The sequence below is a fragment of the Chanodichthys erythropterus genome, chromosome 7, assembly GCF_024489055.1.
Source record: "Chanodichthys erythropterus isolate Z2021 chromosome 7, ASM2448905v1, whole genome shotgun sequence".
In the NCBI taxonomy this organism is placed as follows: domain Eukaryota; kingdom Metazoa; phylum Chordata; class Actinopteri; order Cypriniformes; family Xenocyprididae; genus Chanodichthys; species Chanodichthys erythropterus.
Genome location: NC_090227.1, coordinates 22,239,417 through 22,254,818, shown reverse-complemented (window position 1 = coordinate 22,254,818; position 15,402 = coordinate 22,239,417). Strand labels below are relative to the sequence as shown.

The 15,402-nt window shown below is 38.1% G+C and overlaps 1 protein-coding gene across 1 annotated transcript in view; it reads left to right on the top strand.

Moving 5' to 3' along the window:
• The first annotated feature begins 5,671 nt into the window (after window positions 1-5,671).
• LOC137022900 (protein unc-13 homolog C) overlaps window positions 5,672-15,402 on the top strand; it is a 221,991-nt gene continuing 212,260 nt past the window's right edge. The window contains exons 1-4 of the mRNA XM_067389369.1: window positions 5,672-7,824; window positions 8,095-8,771; window positions 8,907-9,053; window positions 9,558-9,568. Of these exons, the coding sequence (XP_067245470.1) occupies window positions 5,672-7,824; window positions 8,095-8,771; window positions 8,907-9,053; window positions 9,558-9,568 (2,988 nt within the window). The remainder of the gene's footprint in view (window positions 7,825-8,094; window positions 8,772-8,906; window positions 9,054-9,557; window positions 9,569-15,402) is intronic.

Sequence of the window (15,402 nt, the reverse complement as noted above, 5' to 3'; positions counted from 1 at the left end):
GGGATCTGTGCATGCCGAGGTTTAACGGGGTAATGACTGAATGTGAGATGAGCAATGGATTGTAATTGTGTTAGTGGGTGGGGCTCTTTCTTACTCTCTCGCTGTCTCTCGTCCCTCTCTCTCTATCTTAAATATGCATCAGAAGGGGCTGGGGTTGTCAGAGGAGTGTCTGTATGTGAGGTGTGGGGTCAGAGCCTGCGTCTGCATCGGATCGATAATCCATGTCTTTTGCATCTCAAGCTCACCGATGGCCACACATGAGATCAGCTTTCCCCGGGAGAGAAAGCAAGAGTAGCTAATGAGCTGCCTGTCTTTATGAAGCATTCCACAACATGCTGTCAAGCGTGATAATATGGGACAGCTACATTATACATGAACAAATAAATGACTGAAAAAATAAATTATAAATAAATGCACATCTCAGAGGGCGCATTCACAATCAGGCTTTTGGTGAAGTCCGTAGTAAGGTTCACTTTATAGTTCCGTACATTTAGATAGTGAAAGGAGTTTTCCATACCCGGATCTGCATAAAGGTGGTTTGAGGTTTGGTTGTTGTGAATGGCATGTTTTGCAATTCATGTGAACTCATTCTAATTTGTGGAACTGGAAAGTAAAATGTTATTGCTCAGAGATTGCTCTTTCAAAGACCTTTAAAAAACTTGTAAAACTGCTTAGATGAAATGAAAACTGATAAAAATTAAGTATTTTAAGAAGAATTAAGAAGAATAAAATGAGTTTCGATAGCAGCTCAGATCATTTAATGAGAAATGTTTGCATTTTAATTCTCTGACTTTTGATTGCAGACTTTAGTATCTTGGCAAATCAGTTTGAGACATTTTTGACATGCATTTTGATAACAAGAATACATCCATGTCTTTTTACATTAATATGAACACTTTAATATGAGCAAATATCTTCTGACAAATGTATGTGGACACCTGATCACCTACAGTATATGAGCTTATTGAACATCAACAATCAGAACCATTGGCATAAGTAGGGTGTTGGTCATCTCTAACAGCTTCAACTCTTTTTTCCTCTTGGATCATGGATGCAGGGATTTGCTCCCTTTCAGACATGAGGGCATTAGTGCATCAATTAGGTTCTTCCACACCAGAATCAGTAAACCATATCTTTATAGACCTCGCTTTGTGCACAAGTCATTTTGAAATTATTGCATGGCTGTATGCTTGATTTTATGGTGTAGCTCAGAATCAGATAGCAAGATGTGTTCATTTGTAGGTGGTGTCACATACACTTGGTCAGTTAGGGTGTGCAGATAGGTTCGTTAGGCAGAAACACTTATTTGTCATTAGCTATCCAAATAATGTGACTTTGAATTAACATGTATTTCAGTTAATGTTCCAAAAGCATATTTTTCATTTACACATGCATTGAAATTTGATTACCACTGTAAATTAGAAGTTGATTACCTGTTAGGGGTGTGGTGGAAATACTGCAGTTACTCTAATCAGATTTAATCGTCTCATCTGTAGTTTTCACTAGATTGATTGATTGAGCTCTGTAATGCTGAAATGGCTTAATAAAGAGGCAGTGATTTTAGCCATTAATCACAGAAGAGCTAATAAATTAATTGGAAAAGGAAGTTAGAAACCTCTGGTCTCAGCATTTGTTTCCACAGCCCAGTTTAAACTTTTCTGAGTGGACATCAGAAATTAACTTGAAATATCATCAGGCCCAAAGTCTTGCCAGATGCTGGAGTTTTACCAGCCGAATACTTAGTTTAATTAAAAGTATCAGAGAGTAAAATTGTAGTAAATTATGCTGTCTGGTGATTGTGACATTTTGCTTCCGTGACCTGTTTTTATCAAACGTCTGGTATTGATGTTGAGTGGTTTGGTTGTGTTGAATAGGCAGTATGTGCAGTATTTTACCCTGTAGTATTTCAAAATGTACTCTTAAAACCAAAAGAAAACAATTATAAAATATTGTAAAAAAAAATATTATTCTTCCAACCATTTAGATTTTTTGAATTGTGACATTTTCAAGACAATTAAGCTTCTCATTTATTTTACTGAAAGACTATATTAAAGTATTTATTGTCATGAAAATAATTATGCAATAAATCTTAATGGTCCTTAAAAACTATTTTTATGTGAAAGATAATGTTAGATAATGTGAGAGTGAGCACTACAGAAAAAAAACAGCATTTTCTTAATATGTTTTGTCATTACAGATACATTACTGAAAGGCACAATATGTAAAGTTTTGCCACTAGAGGTCGCTCATTCAAAACAAAGGTGTAGCTTGATGACTCCTTGTTTTTGTGGAATCATGGGAGGTGTTGTTTTCATGTCTACAGCTGGTCAAAAAGAATCGGGACAGGACTCTGGCAGAAATCATGTTCATGGATGAGATTATTAACGTTATTGTAGCATGAAGCAGAGCAGGCCGAGTGCTGTGCGATCAGAAATGATTGCTAATGAGAGACCAGAGCGACACAAGTCTCAAGAGCATTTTATTGTGCTGCAGTTGCTGCTTCCGCTTCTTCCAGGTCAAACGTATGTGGGGTAAAGCAGCGCTGTTTTATCAAATTAGACACATTTGTGTGTTGAAAGTTGTTATAGGGCTACTCTGCGTTCTCTCTGTGGCTACTGTGAGACACTTGTTGCACACTGCAGTAAGCTAGATTGATATTAGGCATGGTAAAACATGGTACTTGCTGTAAATCACGAAAACGAGATTTAAACAATAAGACTTACTGTGTTTAGCAATATAACATGATTAGTTTTCTGTCGATGAATGTATCCAAACAGTTGCTCACCTGTCTAATGAAACACATAATATATTAAAGCTTCTTTGGTGTTTCCATGGTTTCTACAAAATAAAACCGGAAACCGGATAACGCGGGTATGATGTCATTGATAGGCGACACATGGACATGGTCTGTGTCCTGGTGAAAATTGCTTATTTCTCTGGATTTAAACATTCTTGGAAACATTTGGGATAATGTAAGTACACAAGTCAACAAAAAATATATAATATTGTTCTAGTGGTTTTTGGATATTTTAATCTTTAAGACGCATAGATATTAAGAGTTGTTTTCAGAGAATTTATCTTGAAATTAAAATGTTTTGCAGTTTTTTCCCCTTGGGCTATGCATAAATCTAAGAAAATGTATTGAGATTTATGCTTAAAACAAGAATAAAAAACGGGATTTCACCAGTGGGGGACAAAATAAACCTGATTCAAAATTCTCAAACAAATAAGCCTTTTTTAATCTTATTTACATAACTTTACCTGATAAGCATAAATATCTTATTTTAAGCATGTTTATATATTTTTTGTGGAAAACAGGACAAAAATACTGATAATCAAATTACGTGTGTTTGGATTAATAACATTTGAGTGTACAAGCTGTGTTTGGTTATAATTACATTAGTGAAGTGAAAGCTGCTTTATAAGGTCTCAGAGAGAGAGAGAGAGAGAGAGAGGTCTGTAAACATCAAGGTGTCTGACTCGCAACAATGCCATCAACACACACACACACACACACACACACACACACACACACACACACACACACACACACACACACACACACACACACACACACACACACACACACACGTTTGTTTTTGTGAATTGTGGGGACTTTCCATAGGCCGCAATGCATTTTATACTGTACAAACCGTACTTTCTATCCCCCTACCCTACCCCTAAACCTAACCATCACAGGAAACTGTGCACACCTTTATTTTCTCACAAAAACATAATTTAGTATTTTTATTAATTAATTTACATTGTGGGGACCGGTGGCTGGTTTGGTCCCCACAATGTAATATAAACAAACCCACACACACACACACACACACACACATACATAGAACAGAACAGGTTGCCACCTGTTCTGTTCTATATTATAGGGCAAAACTGCTCTCTGATTCCATACAAAGTACAATGATGGTATTGCTGTTTTCACTGACAGATACTGAGTCTATTTAAATATCTATTTATATCTATAAATAGTTATTTATCTAATTAACATGTACTGTATAAGTAGGTATTTTGAACTGTATCTAATAAAACACAACAATGCCCTTTAGTGGAGTGATGCATAATTACTTTATTACTCACCTTTTACCTCCATTTATGAATAACGTATGAGCTTCCAGACAAAACCATTCTTGTCTGAATTATTGATTTTCAAACACATGCCACTTTTTACCATTGCATAGAGTCATGTCCTTAACAATTGAGGTTAATGATCATATTGTGATTTCTAGTGCATTTGAACTGCACTGTTCAGCTGTGATCATTATGTAGGTTGTTTGCCTGTATCATGGGATTATTGTGATACTACATGTGGCAAAAGCCAGTTTACAGTGGTGTAACTTGATTTTTGATGACAATGATTAATGGTTATATTTCCATACCAAACGGACAAGTCATTGATCATGATACGCCTAACAAACTGCATTCTAGTCATTTTGAAGCTTGTTGTTAGAAATGCATAGATTTGTACAATAATGTAAATAAAATCATTCATGTTAGGCAATTATTGGTTCTCCAAAACAATACTATTGTGGCCCAGAGTCATTTCTGCTCTGGTTTTTGTGTAAATAAGGGTGTACTCACACTAGGCATGGTTGCCTTGAACCGAGCACAAATATCCCCCCTCCCTTCTCCCCCGCTGGCCTGCACTCATATTGCACTTAACGTTCCGGGCCGGAGCACGCTTTCTTCATATACAATGCAACTTTTTTATGGGAGAAAACAGGAAGAAATGCACGTTCGCTAAGATGCTGCCTAATAAATTTATCATTTATGCTGTGCAGTGTTTTTCACTTATTTCCACTTTCACTTATTTCCACTTAATATTACGAAGGCAGCTGATGTTAATGGAGGAATTTGCAGCTTTACTCACAAACTACAATTCCTGTTCATTAATAAGAGAACCAGACCCGTTATAAACCCAAATACACTGGAATTAGTACACTCTTTCATTAATGTAATAAAGATGTTTGCCGTTCTAATGATGACAATAGCGCAATCAAAAGTAGGAGCTGTTCCGTCCTCCAGCACAGTTAGCGCTCACACTGTGTGCGAACCGTGTTCTGGCCCACCTCTTCCAAGCAGGCCAGGGACGGCTAAACGAACCGCACCCGGGCATGGAACGGAGCGATCACAAACGAACCGGGCTTTGGGGGTCGAACGCACTCAGGCACGGTTCAAAGCGCCTAGTGTGAGAACACCCTAAGAAAGTTCTCTCAATACTCACAAAATTTGACATGTCTAGCTCAACTGAATTGGATTTGACAGCCTCATGAGAAACGGCCTATGAAATTGGGGCTGTAGTAGAATTGTTCAGTGATTCATTATACAGTACGTGTAGTGTAACATTCCGGGTTATGCATTTTACATATTGACCTTCAGTGCAAACTAACTGAAAAGATGTTTTTCTTTTTTTCAGAGACATGAGGCCTCTTCTGAAGAACACCCTTGAATATTTCCCTCACTGAGGATGTGCAAAAATTTTTGCTCGGCACAACCACATCTGAGGTCATTTCTTCTCTAGACCCACTTATACCTCAGGGTTGACTTTCAAAACTCATAAGTGTCTGTGTGCTTCCCGTTGAGCACCGCTGGATTTGAGACCAGTTTTGCTTCACTGCATCCAGAGTGCAAAACTGCTGAAACATCGCCCTCCATGGTTTCTGCCCATTTCAAGAAGCTATCGTCTTACATCGTAAAGATTTGCAAAGGAATGTTTACAAAGAAACTGGCAACTGCCACAAAGAAGAAAGAGAGCAGCGAAAACAAAAAAGAACCCAAAACGTCCCCTGAGCTGCATGCACGGAACCCGACGTTCTCAACCACACTGAAAAGCACAGTTAAAAAAATCTCCAAATGCTCGTCAGCACGCAATATATCTCTTGAGGAGGATGATGGAAAAAATGACTGTTCTTCTCTCTCGCCAACATTCAGTTACCGTGTAGCAATTGCGAATGGACTGCCAAAAAATGCCCTTTTTCTGAACAATAATGAATTTCATGAGGTCTTGTCAATTGATAGTGATTACTCTGACTCTCTAAACGAGGCAAAACTTGTCCATAGATTCGATGAACAAAAAGCTTATACAATGCCAGTAAGAAGGAACAGGAAGAGTTTGATTAGTTTAGCGCCCTCTGATGGTAGCTCAGAGGGGGAACGGGGAGAGCGCAGCAGTCTCCACACTCTTCGATTGGGTGCTCTGAAAAAGCTGAGAAAATGGAAGAAGAGCCAAGAATGTGTATCTTCAGACTCAGAGGCCAGCAACTGGAGAAAGACTCTTGGCATCAGAAGCAAATCTCTGGACCGGGCTGGCCGACACCAGAAAACCACTACCCTGGAGCCGGGATCCAGCTCGACAGGATGTATCAGTCAGACTCAGGATGTGATGGAGATGATCTTCAAAGAACTTCAGGGAATCAGTCAGATCGAGTCTGAGCTCTCAGAACTGCGAGGGCATGTTAATGCCCTCAAAAGCTCCATTGATGAGATCTCCAGCAGTGTGGAGGTGGTGCAGAGTGAAATTGAGCAGCTCCGTTCAGGTTTCGTGCAGTCCAGACGTGAGACTCGAGACATCCATGATTACATCAGACAGATTAGCCAACAGACCAACAAAGCTACTTTGAGATTTCTAAATGTGCCTGAGGAGAAGTATGAAAAAACAGAAGAGCTTATATATCAAATTCTGAAAGAGAAAATGGGTTTTGCTGAAGCACGCAAGACATTTAAAATTGAATTGGCCCATCGACTAGGGCAACAAAGAGAATGTTACAATGCTAAACCTCGACCAATTGTAGTTATATTTTCAAGCCCACAAGACAGGGATTTAGTTTTAAAAAAGTGTTATAAGCTTAAAGGAACTGGAATATCCATCTCAACTGATAGTCTAGCACATGATTCAAAAGAAAAGAGAGACAAGCCAATAGCTTCCTCTCAGACATATGAAAGCATGGACATCAAGGTCTTAGCCAAAGACAAGGCTGAAAGTGATGACTGGGACTCCATGGAAAGTGACAAAGAGCTTGATGAATTAAACAAGAACAAATATGCAATTGTGTCCAAACCACCTCCAAAAAGTAAATCGGACAAGAAAAAATCTCACGATCACAGAAGGATGGCCGATGACTCTGCATACTCTGTGCACTATGCAGATAATACAGCCTATGATGACCACGACAAGCAAAGTAAGTCCTACTATACCGACATAACACCTGGATGGCTTTCTCAAAGCGACTATTCCACTCCCAAACTTAGCCGTTCTGAATCTGACTGCTCTAAACTTTGCCAGTCTTACTCTGAGGATTTCTCAGAGAGTCAGTATTTCAGCAGAGTCAATGGCTGCTCCTTGCTTTCCTCCTCAGATCAGGAACTTTGGCAACGGAAGCAAGAAGACATGGCATCTTCCTGGTATGCTAGTCCTCCCAGTCAAACTCTGAGCCAAGAACGACCTTATGTGGAGCATAATGAAGTTGAAACCACTGAGACTATTGACAGTGGTGTAAGTAATGGTCTTGTTTGTGTATCAGGGGACAGGAGCCATTACAGTGGCTCTCAGCTGTCGCTGCAGGGTGACCTCTCACCATGGAAAGATTGGCATCACTTTGAACAAGGTGCTGATTCAGGTTTGGATGCTTCAACTGAGCAGAACATAATCTCTGAGATCAGTAGTCCCTTTGACCCTGCAGCTAACCCTGGTTTCCCTGAGAAAATTACTAAATGCCTTGAGGTTGATTTACAGTTTGAAGGTGAGACCTTTCTGACACTAGATAGCACTCCTGAGACAGGCCAAGAACAAGATATAGATATAGAACCTGAATTTTTAGAACCTGAGCTAGAACTAGAGCTAGAGCTAGAACTTGAGCCAGAACCAGAGCTAGAGCCAGAGCTAGAGCCAGAACCAGAGCCAGAACCAGAGCCAGAGCCAGAGCCAGAACCAGAACCAGAAATAATGGCACAGCCAGAACCTGAACTTGAACCAGAACCTGAACCAGAGCCAGAGGCTGTGATTGAACCCATACCAAAACCAGTACCTAAACCTGCAGCTGAACCGCAACCCGAAAAGAAGCCCAAGACCAAGAAGATCCAAGCTAAGCCTGAATCAGCTCCACAAACTTTGCAGCGACAAGATGTGAACCACCTCCAGCAGAGCCAGAAATCTTCAGCTATGTACCGGAGTCAGAGTGAGATCAGAAATGAGAAGGTGGAGGACGTCCCCAAATCATGGAGTAGCAGGCTTAGCATAGACCTCAGTGAAAAAACCTTCGGCTTTGGAGGTTTTGGATCCACCCTGCAAAGAGCAAAGTCAGCTTTGGATTTTGTGTGGAATAAAGGCTCCCAAAGCACCAGCGCCCCGGTTGAAGAACCAAGCAACACCTCATTCATGGGCAGGTTCAGAACCATGTCCCAGTCCACAGCGAACAGCTCCAGCACAACCATTGACTCTGATGTCTACACAGAACCTTTCTATTACAAGGCAGAAGAGGAAGAACAACCTGCTGAACAACCTGTGGACAATGAGACAAATTATGTGGAGGTGATGGAACAAGTTCTAGCCAATTTGGAAAACAGAACAAATGCCAATGATGCTGAGGAACAGTACCAAGAGGAGGAATACGATGTCTCGCAAGAATATGAAATCTCTCAAGAGGGTAACCTTGTGTTGGAATATGACTGCAGCCTTGATGAACAATATGATGAGGAATACAGTGAGGAGTATGATGACAATCCCATGACTGAAGACACAGCGGAGTATGATGTGAGTCTGGTGGATTATGTGGAAGAAACAGAGGAACCAGAAGTAGAGATCGAGGAACAGGAGGAAGGCAAAGAGGAGGTGCAGGAGGTTCAAGATACATCAAAAACGAAGGGTGTAGACAAGGTAGAAGAAACTGTAGAACAAGAGGACGAGAACAAAAATGTTACAGAGGTTCCTGTGCAGGAAGCACCACCCAAAAAAAGAATACGTCCCACCTTTAAAGAGGCAGCATTGAGAGCTTACAGAAAGCAGATGGCTGAGCTGGAACAGCAGATCCTGGCAGGAGGTACGGTCCAACAAGTTACTTGTATTTTATATGCTAACTGTACAGATTTGCTTACATTATAGTCAAATTTTTGGTTAGTGAGCCATTGATTGAGTCATTTGGTTGGTTCCTGAATACACTATTGAAGGGTTGTTCTGAAGGCCAGGATGATGATTACTAGTATTTGATGTTGAGTGGTTAGAATTGGTGATTGATTTTGTGTATGTGTGTGTGGTTGTCCAGCTCAGATGTAAGTGTACTTCACCTTTTGTGGCCTTCATTAACCTTAGAGAATCAAATTAACCAAGGTTTCAATCAAATTCAATCAAGAAGGTTATTTATATTTAAGCATTTATTTTAAAGAAATAGTTCACCCATATAATAATGTTCTTCTCATTATTTACTTTCCCTCATGTTGTTCCACACCCAAATGATTTTTCTTTCTAGGTTGGAACATAAAAAGAGACAATCTGATGGATGTTTACGTATCTTTCTCCAATCTAATTTGTGCTTGTACATTTTCAGATCAGTCCAAGGTAGACGTCAATGACAACAAACTGCATTAGTTTGTTGATGCACCACATTTGAATATGCACATACATATAATTTCATCTTGGTTGAAATATTCCTTTAATAACTGCAAACATGTTTTATTATCAGTTTTAGGATTTTATTTTATTTCCAGTGTCAAAGTCAGTTTACATAAAACATGCTAATATGAACATGAACAGTTGAAATTGTGGCATTTGTCTCTACGCTAACAGTTCTGAAATTTACCCCACAATAGCAGAGTTTCTTTTACAGTCAGTCAGGAATCATGGGAATTTCCACCCAGTCTTACTCACACTAAAAACGCTCTTGACCTAGATGTGAGAATCACAGTCACAGCACACGGCAAACCCAACGCTGCACTACACAATGCTGAGTACTGTTGGGATACTGTATTTAGGCTGCTCATTCATGCTGCACACTAACAGCCAGATGCTCTGTGTACTTTAGGGGATTCTGATTCCCTAAAACACAAGCCACAAATCGCAAACCAAATCATTTAATTTTTTTAGGCATTACAATGAGGTTTGGCACTGGCACACAATTCAACAATTGTATAGCAGAAATTATTGCATTTTTACTGAGATGTAGAGTGCAGTGTTCTCTGTGTTATTTAGGTGTCAGATTCACCAATGGAATTATGCAAATCATATAATGATGCAAATGGGTCAATGACAAATAAAGCTTAAAAAAAAATCTTATCAAAATTGATATAATGCATTTTTTGAGGAAAAATGTGTTTTCAGGAACAATGTGTTTAAGCAAGTTTCAATTGTGAAAAAAACATTTCAAAGTGTTTAAATTCATTTTTGACCCCTTTCTTGTCAGGTGGTAGAAACAAATATTTTCATTATTGTATTTATAAATAAAAACTTGGCAAACTAACCCTCTACAGTGCTGAACACATTATTTGAGGTTGTATATTGATTTTATTCATATTAATTTATAATTATTGCATTCTAGTGGTCAGGGGCCGTATTCACAAAACATTTTATCTTACCACTAAGAGTTCTCCTAAATAGCAGTAAAAGTTCTTAGCTAAGAGTTTTCTCTTAAAACCTATTCACAAAGCTGCTGAGACCAACTTTTACTAAGGAATCGACTGAAGTCTTAAGCTAAGAGTAAGGGCGGGGTTGACCTCGTTGCTATGGAGTATACACACAGTGATTGGCTGATGGGGAGGAGTCAGTGATTTAATCATAGAAATATTGTAAAATGAAGTGTCATATTCCCATATTAAAATAAAGGTTTTAAAATACAAATGTTGCACTATTCAAATAAATATGTTTTATTAAATATGTATATATTCCAAAATATACATATATTACTCTATTCAATCATTTGTAAGTGTGAACTCATGAAAACCATTGCCCCAGGTAATCAGACAATATTTATTTATTTGTTAAAGGATTAATATTAATCATACATTCAAATCTGTAAATCAAAAGGTAGGGCCTTAAAAACATCAGCCAATCATACACGGGCATCGCGTAAACGATTGGCCCTCTGGCTTGTCAATCACTGCCATTACGTTCCTTGTGAGAGACTTGCGCGGATTGGCCCTCTGGCTTGTCAATCACTGCCGTGACGTTCCTTGTGTGAGACGTGCGTGGCTTCATGCTCCAGTAACTTTCCACACTCCACAGGCGCCACATACAATGTTTTTGTCAGGAGACAGGAGTAACAACTGCAGATTATGAGTTACCTGCGGTGAGTCCGGCATAATGAATCCACTAACAAGACACAGCGAATACCACTGGTAAACACTCGTGTTCCAATACTCGTGCACGAGTTTTGGGAGTCGTTCCCTCGAGCTGTGAAGTAGGGGGGTTGTTCTTACGCATGCGCTCATTTCAAAAACTCACTAACAGTCTTTGGTTTCTCATTTGACGAAAAGATCCTCTTTAGCACCTTTAAATCAAGAATTTACATGGTTGAACCACCTGATGAATATCAGTTGTGCCACCTGACAGAGAATAATGACAGGGAATATGCTGAATACTGGATTTTTTTTTTCATTTCATTTATAAATAAATAAAATACAAATAAAAGTGTTTTAGTCAACAGTCTCTATTGAAGTAAAAGTAGTAAATAGAAGTAGTAAACAGAATAAAGAACATTACATCACAATCAAAATGTAGGAACATGTTTGCAGTTGTCACTCTGACATTTCAGAAAATTATACAGTTTTTCAGACAGAAGTTTTTTCAATCATCTCAACAGCTTTAAAACTACTGATATTTTTACAATTGGTTTATATGAAAGGTTTCAAACATAAAATTATTCCCTAGTATTTTATTTTGAATTTCTTCTCATTAAAACACTATTTTAAATAGATTTCTTAGTCTGTTAATTTGTGTGTTAGGCTACCTGACATTTTGGGGTTTAAGATACCAAAAAATAACATAATATTAACTATTTGTATGTACTAAAAATTAATTCAAACTAAATAGAATAAAATGATACATTTCATGCACATTTATCAAATTATTTTAAAAGGAAATAATGCACTTGGGCACAAAAATATGCATGTCATGTCATTGACCCAAATGCAATGACTTCATTTAAATACTTGAATTGCATCACTACCTCGAGCATTTAGCAGCACCTCGTTAAACTGGATTGGCAATTTGGCAGTGAATTAGCCACAGGTTCTGTAGTACCAGTTCTACAACCCTATAGACTTTTGAGATCTGAAAAGGTGCTTTCTACACACAAACATGTGTACGGTCAACAGAATATATATAATGAGAGAAGGAACAGACTGTTCTGCTGACACTGAGTTGGTGCGCTTGACAGGTTGAGGGTTTAATTTTATTTTCAGCTAAAAAAAAAAAAGACATTTATCTCATCTCTTATCTATGCTCATCTCTTAGGGTTTTCCCTTTTATGACTAGGCACTATTATATTGTCACATATAGTTGTAGTTTCAGTTCAGTCTTCCTTGACTTTTTGTTTGTAGCTCTGTGTTTTCTGTGTTTCCCATTGTTTCTCTAGTGACTCATTGTTTGATTGATTTGAATCACCTGCTCCTTGTTAAGCCATTTGGTTTCTCTGTGCATTTAAAGCCCTCGGTTGGCGTTCTGATTTGTCCGTTCTTGTCTTTGTTTAGCGGTTGTAAATGTGCGTTCATGCGGACTCGTAATTCCTGTAGTTACGAGATTCTAGCTTGTAAAAAGCATGAGTTAGAGTTCGTAATTACAGCTTATAAGCTGGGAGTTTTCTGAAGGCTCCCACATGTACCATGTGGCCGCTGTACCACCTGACCGCTGTAGATTAATTTAGGCGTTGATAGTGGTGCCATGGAAACGCATAATTCCCAGTCCGAGGATGTGAACAGCTCCGAATATAACGTCACGTGTTGTCATTTCAAGAATCTGGTAAATACGAGGTGACGTGAACGCAGCATAATTCTCCTGCATCTTTGTATTCTCCTGAGCTCCTGCATGTTAGTTACTTTTGTTTATCTTCTTCTTTTCCTACCAGCAACCTCCATATCTTAAAAATACTTTTTATGATATAAAATATTTATATAATATTTTTTTTTTCAGATTTTTTTTAGCTTTGTCAATAAATAATGGATATTTTCTGTTTTTAATTTGTTTTTAATGAGATAAACCACAGCTAGCTAAATGATTTTAATGCATGACATGAAGGCAAAGAACCACCTGACGAGTTCAAATCGTTTGATGCACAGCTAGCTATGGATTATCCCTCTTATACTATAGTCATTTGCCAGCTTTGACAAGATAAAGCTGTCATCAATGTTTGCAGTGCCAAATTTGACTGGAAGGGTTAAAATTAAGGTCATTTTCATCAGCTACCACTCATTAGATTTAGCATTCTGTACGCTTTAAATCAGACACGGAGATAAAGTGCAGTAAGGTTACATTTATTTGATTGAATTATAACATTGATTTGAATGGAGAGAGAGAGATATGCATGTGAATTACCTGTGTCTCTTTACTAGCAATAAAGCTGTGAGCTTAATTACTTCAAAAACAGTGACGTTATAACCTCCCTGTGTGCCCAGTGCCATCTTCAGTCGAGTGTGTACGCTTGAATGAAAGCAGTGCATTAATATAGAACGGCGATTAAACTGACTTGGAACAACTGAGCATTAAAAAGTTTTTTTTGCACAACTTCCAGCCAATCAGATTGAAGTATTAAGACAGACATTGATATAATTTTAAAATGATTTATTTTAATGTTTTCATGATTCTCTGTTGACAATGCCTGAAATGGGAATGCTAATTATTAGCATTCTCCAGGTTTGTCCTCCTTGATGAAAACTGTGCACAGAAATATTCTTCAGTTCAGTGGTGCTGGTGTTTAATGTTTAGCTCCTTGTTTTCACACAGCCAATTTAATTCCTCAGCTCTCATTTTCTCCTCGACTAATTAAAGAGTGCTGATCAGAAATCATTTGCATAAAATGAGGAACTGTCATGGAAGGTCCCTGAGTGTCATGGCTGTTTTGGTTTAGTCTTCTTCAGGCTGCACATTTTAGGAGTCTTTTACAGTGCGGTCTCTTAGGATTTGTTCTTTCTGCCAAACCAATCTTCATTTAGTTCTTGCCTGAACTGCCTTCACATGCTAATTCCTCCTCCCAAGGGCGCTTGCTAACCAGGTCAGTGTTGTTGGGACTCTTATATGAGTATTGTTTGGAGGCTAGCAGTGTGAGCCGGCAGTCCTCACTTCACGTGTTTATTATATCAATTTTATTTCTTCCGCTATGACCCATCGAGGTCAGCTAAATCTGTTTGTAAGCCAGCTCTGTTATCTTGTATGAAGTAGTCTATCTGTATTCTGAATATTTTATTTAGATCACAAGACTTACAGAGGACGGATTTAAAAACGTGGATATTTAAACACTTTTTTCCACTTGCAGATGTGTGGTTTGTTTTTAGTCGATCTGCATTAGAAAAGGTCTCCTTTCCTCTCTGTTTAGGAATTAATATTTTAAGATTTCTTTATTAATTTCTTCAGACCCACAAAAATGTAGTTCTGCTCCAGATGTTCAATGATTTTCATTTGCACTGCATTTCAGTAATTGAGGATTATGACTGCATTAGTAATATTCTTCATAGAGATGGACATGAAAGTCAAGAAAAAACTAATTTGACTCTGTTTACTTTATTTATACATGTAGCTCATCTTATTGTGAATGATTCATCAGCGCATGTTTTTCGAATGTAAACGTTTTTTATTTTATTTTCATCAAAATGTAACAACTTCACCTAACTTATGAAATGCATAATTAAAGTGCGTTACAAATGACTATTCATATTAGGTTAAGACAGCATTAAATCAAAACTGATTATATTTACTTGAATAAATGGTCTTGGTCTTGTGCTTGATTCATCAGTACCAAAGGAAAAAATTAAAACTTCCAAAGGAATTTTTTTTTAATTATCTTTCATCAGAAATGTAACGTTTCAGTATATGAGAGTTCTGTTTTGCTGGGAAATATATGTCATGTTATATAATTTAAATGGTGAATGGCAAGTCTTTAAAAGAAGATTTTCTACCTTTGTTTTCTGAAAGCCATTATTAATGAAAGTGATGCATATAGCCAGAGCTCAGTGGAAACAGACCATTGATCCAAATGAGTGAAAGAGGTTTTCTGTCACCTCTCTCACATAGCGATATGTTTTAGCCTCCTGAGAACCCCAGCCAAAATATTCATTTCATTTCATCTGTCACTGGCCAAGAAATCTAAAAGGAAATTTAATTAATCTGAGAAATCCCTCAGTGCATAAATATTCTGCAGACAGTGGACATCCAGTGTGCAATCTTTTGTTTAAGGGTCACTCTCATGA